This window comes from Anser brachyrhynchus (genome assembly GCF_964034855.1).
Source record: "Anser brachyrhynchus genome assembly, chromosome: 10".
Classification (NCBI taxonomy): domain Eukaryota; kingdom Metazoa; phylum Chordata; class Aves; order Anseriformes; family Anatidae; genus Anser; species Anser brachyrhynchus.
In genome coordinates this window covers 13,018,451-13,028,541 of record NC_137705.1, presented here as the reverse complement: position 1 = coordinate 13,028,541, position 10,091 = coordinate 13,018,451, and the positions used below count along the sequence as shown (strand labels likewise).

At 55.2% G+C, this 10,091-nt stretch overlaps 1 protein-coding gene across 1 annotated transcript; it reads right to left on the bottom strand.

Moving 5' to 3' along the window:
* Positions 1 to 134: 134 nt before the first annotated feature.
* PPM1M (protein phosphatase, Mg2+/Mn2+ dependent 1M) lies at positions 135 to 8,511 on the bottom strand. Its single transcript, XM_080606229.1, has 10 exons — positions 8,225 to 8,511; positions 6,820 to 6,943; positions 5,563 to 5,817; positions 5,082 to 5,194; positions 4,392 to 4,476; positions 3,947 to 4,065; positions 3,382 to 3,445; positions 2,380 to 2,487; positions 1,709 to 1,857; positions 135 to 1,439 (listed from the first exon to the last, which is right to left on the bottom strand). The coding sequence occupies exons 1-10, from the start codon at positions 8,449 to 8,451 to the stop codon at positions 1,292 to 1,294; spliced, it is 1,392 nt and encodes a 463-aa protein (XP_080462355.1). The 5' UTR covers positions 8,452 to 8,511; the 3' UTR covers positions 135 to 1,291.
* Between the last annotated feature and the right edge of the window lie 1,580 nt (positions 8,512 to 10,091).

Below are 10,091 nucleotides of genomic sequence, written 5' to 3'. Positions count from 1 at the left end.
ATACTTCTAGCAACAAATAGGTTAGGGGCAAAAGACAACTCTGAAGCAAAAGCTCCCCTGTGGTTTTCTATGGCCATTTTTCTTTCATGTCAGGTCTGCGTAAAACTGAACAGGAACAAAGCTGGAAGAAGATAGGAAAACTTTCTTTTATTAGGTCTTTCATCCTTACGGAACTCAAGCACTTAACAAAGATGTGTGGGTTTGTCCACTTCACTCGGGAACACTGCAACTTGTGCAAGGAATAATGAAAACAAAGTGAGGACCTGGGGAGATGGGAAGCTTGTCCAGACCTGAATTCACCTGGCTACTGAACAGGTTAAGAGCGTATCATAAAAGTTTAAGGCACAGCTCATTTGGGCTTGTCTGCTGTTGTAATGAGCATAGCACTTGCGGTTCAGCACTCCAGACAAATTTGACCAGTTCTATCTTGCTTGGAGCTCTTCTAAGAAATCAGCTGCTGTATTTAACCAGTTCTCATCAGCACTACTGCTACGAAACCAGCCTCACTGTCAGTGGTGGAAATGACCTCTAAAGTGTTAGTGAGCATTCTGGACTAAAATTTCAATAGAGATCTGTACGCTGGGTACGTAGCACATTACACACACGCTCTTAAATAAGTAAGGCATCTACCCTTGCAGGGGAAGCTTCTGTGCACTGATGTGTAGCTCCATCCAATACCATCTTCTGTTTTGAGGTGGTACTGCCTATAAATGGCAACTTTCTCAGCTGGTAGAGGTCTGGGCCACTGCTGTATGTAATGCTGTCCTAGCAACAGCTTCTGTTTTTTTTTTTTTAAGTTGATCTTGTGTTGCAGCAAATGGACATGAGGGACACTCGTAGCTTATACATCCAGTTTTACAAAACTCAGTTCAAGTCTGATTAAAATCCAGCACTCAAGACTGGTTGGATCTTAGCTGATCCTCATTCTTTAATATTAAAAAGGAGGACAGGCCACTAAAACCACTAGAAATGTGGATTTGAGGCTCATTGTCCTGCAAAGACCTTAAATATTGCTCTTTGGCTTGTATGGCCACTTTGGCCATTTGTTATTGGCACAACAGAAAAAAAAGGGAGTACGAGGAATGACTTGTTGTCAGCTGTTCTTCTTGTGCATGTTTATAAGAAGTTCATGTTCTTGTTGATCCTCTGCGTAAAGGCTGGCTGTGCATTTTCAGGTTCTGTATCAGGTGGTTTTACTGGAAGAGTGTGCACGCACAGCAGAAATCCCTCAGTCTTGCATTGATGCTGAACGGTGCCGCAGTAGGGGGGCACCAAGATGCTGCACATCATGCTAACAGTCCTCATCCCTGTTGTGCAGTGGGATGACAAATACAGAGATGTCATCGTAGGATGCCTCACGGCTATCATCCAGCATCCACTGGTGGCCTATCTTCTTTCCTCTTGCCCTGCATACCAAGCACTTGGCCAGTTCTGAAAATCTGTGTGTAGAAAGAGAAGTGAGTTTTGGTCTAACACAACGCTGCCTCTCAAGAACAACACTGAGAGGGGGCTTTGCGTTACTAGATTTCTTAAGACACCAGCTTTGTCGCTGCTTCTTCAGGATTGGGAAAGACTGGTGTCCAGTCCTTTCAGAGTCACAGAAAAGAGCGCTTGGTCATGCTGGAGCTGACCTAGAAGCCACGTGAGCTCAGCCTGCTGGTCCAGACAGGTTCTTTGGAAACAGAAATGATGGCAAGACTGTTGTTACCTGTGGGGATCTGTCCTGTTTTCTGCAAGGAAGCTCCTGGTCATGTGGGCCACCTCTTTGTTGCACAAAATGTCCCAAAGGCCGTCAGTTGCCATGATGAGGACATCGTTTTCTTTAATGTCATGCAGAGCGAAGTCAAATATGTTCACCTGGAAAGCACAGGAGTAAATCAGAGGGTTTTCTCACGTGTGAAAACTCCAGGTATTTACCAAGGGTTGTCATGTTTCCCATATTGCACCTGGCTTTGGGAAGCATCAAACAGCTCTGTGATTTTTGGCTTCCCTGTGTGAGGGTAATCACAGACTGCAAAACTCCTCCGAGTAGGTGAGTGTATACCTCCTCTAAAACCTCCTCTAGCAGGTGAGTGTATTCCGTTCTGGTCAGGATGCTGACAGTAACTTCAATTGCTGCAACGTACAGGAGGGGTAAGGAAGATGACTTCCCCTGAGAGGACTTACAGTGGGATCAGGATGCTTTCAATGTTTTATGTCCCCTTGCTGCTGTGCTTCTAGATTATTCTGCCTTGGGGATTCTCTGGGCAGTATGCGGAGAGAAGGAAGATGGAAAAAGGACGTGGCTGAGACCTGCCTGGTCTCCAAAACGTGGGTGCTAGAGAGGAGGAGCGGCATAATTCCACCACCACCCTGCAACTCCCACATGCCGTGACTAACCTTAGGAATGCAGGAGAGAAAAGGTTTCACTTCAATGTTGGTGTCGATGACTTTGAGTTGATGATCCCCTAAACCTCGAGAGACAGCCAGAGTCCCCAGCAAGCGAGCCTGGCCCCAAAGAAAGCAAATATAAGAACGTGTCACCTTTAAAGGCAGATGCACGGTTTGTCCTGAATGATTTATGCACTGCCTTTAGAACCTTTATCCAAATATCACCCAGAGCCGCCCCTGGAATCTTCAGAGATGGAGGAGTGATTAGAAGTGATGCCCTAATGTGAGCATGGAGATGGACAGCCAGCACATGGATGGCCGCTCATGGTAGTAGCTCACGGTGATGGCCCGTGGTGTGCTCCGGAGTCAGTGGTGTGTACTCCAGACCTCGGGAAGCCCATGGTGGTATCTGTTTTTGATTTGAGATGGCAAGGAAGAGAATTAGGCTGCCTTGAAATAAATGGTCCTTCGTTTTCGCAAAGGAGGTTCTGCACCGAATCTTTGCAAAGGGCCAGCACGTGGGTTGCACCACTGGTGGTGGTAGGGCAAGCACTGGCTGTGTGCAGTCATTGCTTCTCCCCGCCTCCTTCCCTCTCCAGACTCCTTTCCTCAGCTGCTCCTCTGGGAAAGGCACTGGTTAGAGCTGGAGGTTAACATCTGAGTTGGGATCTTTTGACAGCAACAGGAAATGAGAGCTGGAATGGTTTCTTGTGTGCAAATGGAGAGGAGGAAAGGCCAGGCCAGATCGGGGCTGCCATCCACTCCACTAGAAGGTGTTTTGGAGGAGGATGAAACCTCTTGGCTCTGGAGGATCTGGTACACACCTCCTCCTGCTCTGCACTTGCTCACAGGCAGTTTGTTGCAACGGAAGCTGCTGTGTCAGCGCTGTGCAGAGCTGCGCGTCTGTGCCATGCTGGAGAGCCTCAGAGCATGAATGTGAGTGATTGGGATGCTCTGAGAACGCCCAGCAGACTTGTCTCTGCCCTCCCAGCGTGTAAAGCATTGACCTACCTGCTTCCCATGACCATGGACAAGAGGATACTTGAGGTCAGCTTTCTCCACCAGCTTGTATCCCCTAGAACAGAGGAGTGAGTGTTGGTTTAGATTTGTCCATTTGGTGGTACAACTCAGTCTGAGCATTTCAACTGCGGTTCAACCCTCGTGGTGTGCCCATGCACAGGGAGCTGACTGAAGAAGGGATAAGGTGACTTGTTGAAGCAGATGCAGTAAAGAATGACCCTTTGCTGAATGCCCAACTGTTCCTCCCTCTCCCCTTCCTTTCCTTGTACCTGCACCAAGCTGGGGCTCGCTGCCTGAGGTTGTAAGAGCCCAGGACCATCTCTCACAGAAGTTCCTTAACCTCCCTCCACTGGTCCCAGTCTTTCAGGCAGGGCAGAGCTGCTGCTGGGAGGCTGCTTGCAGCATCCTTTACTTAGATAACACGGTTTTACACCCACTGCTCTCACATTCCCTGCTGCTGCATTCAGATAGTCCCTTTCCCCTTCACCTTCCCATTGCTACTAGCAGGTAAAGCTGCCCTGCGCCACTGCCCTGTCCTCACACAGAAAGGACTCACCAGCCCTCCATGAAGTAATCCCGGTACAGGACTTTCTGACCCACGTCATCTCCCTTCAACCTCCGTGGAAACTCAAAGCGCGTGAACTCTCCATCCAGGAGTTTGGGGAAGAGAAAAGCCTGGAGGAGGGAACAAAGGCACGAGGATAGACAGGCTTCGCTTCAGCAGAGATGAGCACCAAGCCCGTGCTCTGCTCCTGCCTTGGGACTGGCACCCCTGCCTGCAGAATGGGAACAAAACCAGGAAAACAAGGGGACAAGCTGGACGTTAGCCTCTCCAATGCTAAATGCTGTTAGTTGAATCTTGTTCACAGCCCTCCATGGCAGGTGTCAAATGACATTCTGGCCCCATAGTGCTTACAGTCCTTAAGGAAGCAAGTGATGCTCTTGTCACAAGCTCTCCTGGACCAAACTTGGTTGTCTGATGTGTGAAAGGAGTCACTCACCAAGTGCTGGAGTCGCTGCCTCTCTGTCTCGGGCGTGAACTCGCAGCTCATGGGCACGACGGTGTCCTTCAGAACAAGAATGGCCCTACAAGAGGAAGAGGTAAAGAGCTGATCTGTCCCCTGCCATATAAGCATCGCTGCAGCCCCATCTCTGTTGACCTCCCCTTACTGAGGAAGGCACCAGGGTCAGCCAGCTGTGGGAGCAGCACAACTCACAGCAGAGCAATCCCAGAGAACAGCTACGCACCTAGGAATGTTTAAAAATGCTCGTGTATTTTAAGTGACTCAATTGCAACTCTGCTGTCACAGCAGAGAATTGAGCCTGCCTGGTTTAACAATGGCACACCTCAGAGGAAAGGCAGCCAAGGACAGATGAGGAAGCTCTTTAAGATGCTTTGAAATCACCTCCCACTTTTGAACTCCTGCCTGGATGAGCTTACTGCTGCACTAAGGCCTCAGCACTGCCCCATGGCCAGGCAGCATTAGTCCTTTGAAATCTGAAAGCCCATCTAAAGACATGAGAGCATCCATCCGTCCATCTACCCAACAGCTCCTGTAGCAGGCAGGCAGCCATGCTGCGGCCAGAGGGGCTGCACATTCACCTTTTGTAGGATTATGTAAGGTGCTGGAAACCCTGCTCATCTCCCAGCTCTGGGTCCCAAGCAACTTCTCCCTTTTCTTGTTGCTCACCTGCTGTCCCCAGCATTAGCCACATACAGTTTTCCCTGGAGATAAAGAGCAGCCAGAGCAGTGCAGCCTCCTGTCTGGCCAGTGGCTTCCATCTCCTGGCCAATGACTTCGTCCTGTTGGTTTAAGCAAGTTCAGAATGACATGAACTGGGGTGTTGTTTTCTGCAGCTGCCTTGTGCCTCCTAGCAAAAATCTAGAGCCAAAACTGATGGAAAATGGTCAGCAGAAAATCAGCAAGGCCGAAGACAGCATTGCTTCAGTGCAGCCAATGAAACTGTTGCTACTGGACTAGATGCTAAGGACAGGCTGCAGAACTAATTTGGGCACCCTCAGCCAAGCCTTGTCCATGTGGCAGGCTAAAGCACCTGGGTGACCAGCGCCCGGGCACTTCCTAAGGAGAGAGCTGAGAACGAGGGAGCCCACGTGGGGCAGGGAGGAGGGACAGACTTGTCCACCTGTGTCAGCAGGAACGGAGGACTCACGCATTCCTGGAAGGCATTCTCCAAGGCTCCCACCACCATGTCTTCCACACGAATGTGCTTCTCCTCCACGAACTGGGGGTCACTGTCGCAAACGCAGCGTCCGCTCATGTGCATGGGGGGATGGGCCTCTGTGATGGCCCCCGCAACCTCCTCCAGCTTCTGCTTGATGCAGTAATGCAAATAGTTGGAGGCAATGATGGCAGCTGCTGGGCCACCATGGCCGTCAAAGAGTGCCCAGTAGTAACCAGTCAAAAACTGCAACGAAAAGAGTGAAGATGGGGGGAAGAAAGGTGGAGAGAGGCCATATGGACAGTGGGCGTACAGTCAGGATGCGCTGAATGTGTTCTGCCTGGCTCTTCCATCCCAGCCACCCTTCCCGACCACTGGTGAATCCCCTGCACAGCTCAAACTCATATGATGACCACGCTGATGGATGTGCTGCTCCATCCATCAGACCTGCCAGCTCAGCTCTGAGCTTCCAGAGGCATCACTGCACACCCTCACATGCTATTCCTCCTCTGCATTTGGAGAATTTCTGTTTACAGGAGAAAAGGCAGCACTGTTCCCAGTCTTTATAAGGTGAGAGCATCTGTTGTGCCCAAGTGATGATGACTAACACGCAGTCTTTGGAAGCAGAGCAAGTACAAGTTAAAAAAAAAGCTTAGGGAACATAGTAAAGGGCTAGGACAACCACAAACGCTGCAAGACACAGGTCAAGGAAATAGAAATGGTATATATGGGCAGAGCTGTGCCTTTGCTGGCCAGTCACGGCTCCCCTAAACACATCCAAGAAAGGGTTTCAGCCTGGGGGTGTGCAGGACTGATGGGGCAACTACATTGTCCTTCCAGTACCTAAAGGGGACCTACGGGAAAGCTGGGAAGGGTCTCTTTATCAGGGAATATAATGAGAGGACAAGGAGTAACATCTTTCAGCTAAAAGAGGGTAGGTTTAGATTAGACACCAGGAAGAAATTCTTTCCCATGAGGGTGGTGAGGCACTGGCACAGGCTGCCCAGAGAAGCTTTGGATGCCCCATCCCTGGAGGTATTCAAGGCCAGGCTGGATGGGGCCTTGGGCAGCCTGGGCTGGTGCGAGGTGTTGTGTCTGTGGCAGTGTGTTGGATTTGGATGATCCTTAAAGGTCCACTCCAACCCAAACCATTCTACCATTCCATAATTCTGTATTTTCTATACCTGGGCCCCTGGATTCAAGGCAGGGCTGGCAGCAGGGTTAACACAGCCTGACCATGGGCCATACCTGTGTGGAGCACAGGATCAGCCACTCCTTGTCCTCTTCCAGGCCCAGCTCCCTCCTGCGGATGGAGATCTGGCAGCATGTCGCCTGGTCCTCATTGAACTCCGACTTCTCGGCATTGATAACCCTGCAGGTTCAAACACTCCAGATTAGGCACGAAGCACTGCCCATCCAACAGGTGCGCGTGGGAATGATCCCCTGCTCCTTCCTTCCAGCTCCAAGCTTGCTGCTCCCTTTTCAAACTCAAGGATCTCTTTGCTGGTAACAACATAAACATCGCATCCTTTACAACGGTGAGAAACGCCTCCGCCAGGGACACCGTGAGTTATGGGGCAGAAGTGGTTTGGAAGCACTCCTGCCTCTGTCAGCCCTTGCTGGCAGCCAAGGCAGCTGGGCTGTGCTGGTGACACAGGGAGCTGCACGCCTGCTGGCAGTGTCCTAGCCTTGCTGATGTTGGTCCCTGGGTGAACACCTTGTCTCCTCGCACAGCTCATCGCTCTGCACATCGCAACCCCACCGCCACCACGTCACACCGTGGGCCTACCACAACGCGCCTCTGCCCACAAACAAGGCAAAACCAGGGATTTCTGATATTCTGCTTTGCCCTTTGCTTTTACGGCACTCTGCTAGGAGCCAGGGGACAGCTCTCTGGTGCTGCTTGCCCCAGGAGGCTGCTCCCCACCACCTGCTCCAGGCAGCGCTGGCAGCCTGGCTCTCAGGCACGCCGCAGTGACTCGTACTCAACGGTCAGAAATCCCTTCCCCTGACAAGGGAGGGTTTTCTTTGCTCGCTGCTCCAGGAGCGCGGAACAGCAGACAGGCGATGTCCCAGCAGTAAAATCACAGGGCTGGGTTAGGAGACGAGACGCCTGAGCTGATCCGCTGCTACCCCAGCGCTGCTTTTGGGGCTGCCCCAGCCACCAAGTGCGGGGTACGAGCGCTGCGGCGGGCGGCCGGCCACAGACGGGGAGAAGGAGCAGGGGCAAGGAGGAGCTGCCTGCGCCCCGCTGTGCCCGGGCAATCGGCTGGGGGTGGGTGCACGCACCTCGGGGCCAACCCGCCCGGCCTGTGCCCCTCTCCTCACGGAAGCAGCAGCAGCAGCAGCAGCCGGGATCCTGCTTTCGGATCCCCGAAAAGTTGCGGGGCCATCCAGGCCGAGGGCCTCCCCTCACCGCAGCACGGCCGGCAGAGCACAAGGCACGGCGGGGGGGGGCTCCCGGCCGTGCCCAGGCTGCCCCCACAGCCCCGCTCCCCTGAGCACACCGCGCCCCCCTCCCCGCGGCCCCGCATCCCGCAGAGCCCCCGCGCCACCCGCAGACCTGGGAGCCCCCCAGCGCCGCACAGCCGGCCCCACGCCCCCCACACCCTCCCCCCACGGGGCCCCGTTCCCCGGCAGCGGCCGCACTCACTCGGCGTAGCCCGAGCCCCAGGGCAGGGGCCGCTCGGGCCCGGTGCCCCGCACGGCCCGCCCGCCCCGCCCGCCCCGCGGGCTCTCCTCGCCGCCGCCGCCGCGCAGGAACTTGGGCCGGCGGTAGCACGGAGCGGCGGGCGGGGGCCGCGGCCCCGGCTCCTGGCTGCCTCCGGGCCGCTCCGCGGGGCCGCCCCGCCGCACCCACCGCAGCCACTCGGCGGACATGGGGGCGCCGGGGCCCGGCGCGGCCTGGCCCGGCCTGCGGCGCCTCCCTCCCCTGCCCGGCCCCGGCCCGCCCCCTGGCCCTGCCTCCGCCGCGGGAGGGAGGGAAGGGGGGAGCTGGGATGGCGGCCGCGGGGCCGGCTCCCAACGCCGGGCCGAAGCGGGGTAACTGCCGGCCGGCTCCTCGCCACAGCCGCGTCGCCTCTCCTCGGAGCTGGGGACGCCAAGGCTGGAGCCGCGGGGTGGCGGAGACGGAGCCCCGAGCAGCGCTGCCCAAAGCGCCCGGGGGTGGGCTAGCGCGGGGTCCCCACGATTTTCCTCCTGCACGGCCAGAGACTTGAGGAGAGCACAGGAAGGCGAGGGAGAGGCAGCCCCGGCAGCCGGGAGAGGGGCTTGGCAGCGACCCTGTCGTGCGCTCGGTGTGCCACCGCAGCTGCTGGGCGCGCAAAGCAGCAGCCTGCTGCGGGTCAGCACATCTCGGAGGTGAGCGGGTCTCAGGTTCCCAGCTCCTCCGTGCTGGATCGCTTACACGGCCCCTTGTCTCATGCTACTTGCTCCCCAGGTCCAGTTTCAGCTCGGCGACCGACCAGAGGCCTTCAGAACAGCGTCTGGGCCTCCGAAGGTGGGCTGGGGACCACGCACCACAGTCACGGAGCCCTCATGGGTTCTGCAGAGAAGCTCACCGAAAGACAGAACTGAAACAGAACTGAAAGCCCACAGACATGTTGGTGGGGCTGGTGGAAAGGATGCACAAAGGCACTGGAGATGTGAACAAGCGGCCCCAGAGCCCCCCTAAAACATTGTCCAGGGTGGGTAAGGCCAGAGAGGGAATGGCAAAACTGGCCTAAAGAGCACTCTTGTTCCTGTTTGGCTTGAAAACCCATCCCTGGTCTCTTCCCTCTCCAGCCCTGTGCTGCTGCAGGAAGTGAAAGCCTCTGCTGGCAAAACCAGAAGCTGTCTGCAGGGTCCAAACTGAGTCACCAGCAAAAAAAAAAAAAAAAAAAGCCATCTGTGTTTGAGTCAGACCTCTCCCAGGTGGGTGGTGCCAGGCACTTGCTGGTAACTTTCCCTCTGCACTGAGGTTATGTGTGCAGGCCCAAATGAAGGCTGAGGAAGTGGCGGTGCCCCTTTGCCCTTTGTTTTGCATACCACCGTGTGCCGATGTCCTCGGGTCCCATGGGGCGGTGAGCGGCCCCGGCGCAGGCTGGTGGCTCTGCCTCAAAGCCCCTCTCCTCTCCAGAGTGAGCTTGAGGGAAGCGCAGCCTGGCCCACGCCTGGGGGTTGCTCTGGCAAATACAGTCAGCATCGTGAGCTTGCCAAGCTGTGGCAGCAGTGCTTCGATCACGGATGTCACTGGCACGTGTAGGAGAAGGAAGCTGCTGGAAGCTGCAGCTGAGTCAGTGATGTCGGTGAGTCCCACGCAGCCCGGCTGCGTGCTCCCTGGGCAGCTCTCGGCGAGCACAACACAAGCACCCGATCCTGCGTGCTCTGTGGGCGGGGAGGAGTTGGTGCCTGCAGATACATCGAAAAGCCACCGTGGTCAAACCCCATTTTTATTTCTGGCCTTGCCACAGGATCCTTGGTGGCAAACGCCACCTGCGTGGTGTGGCACGTTGGCAGCGATGGGGACGGGTTCGTGCAGG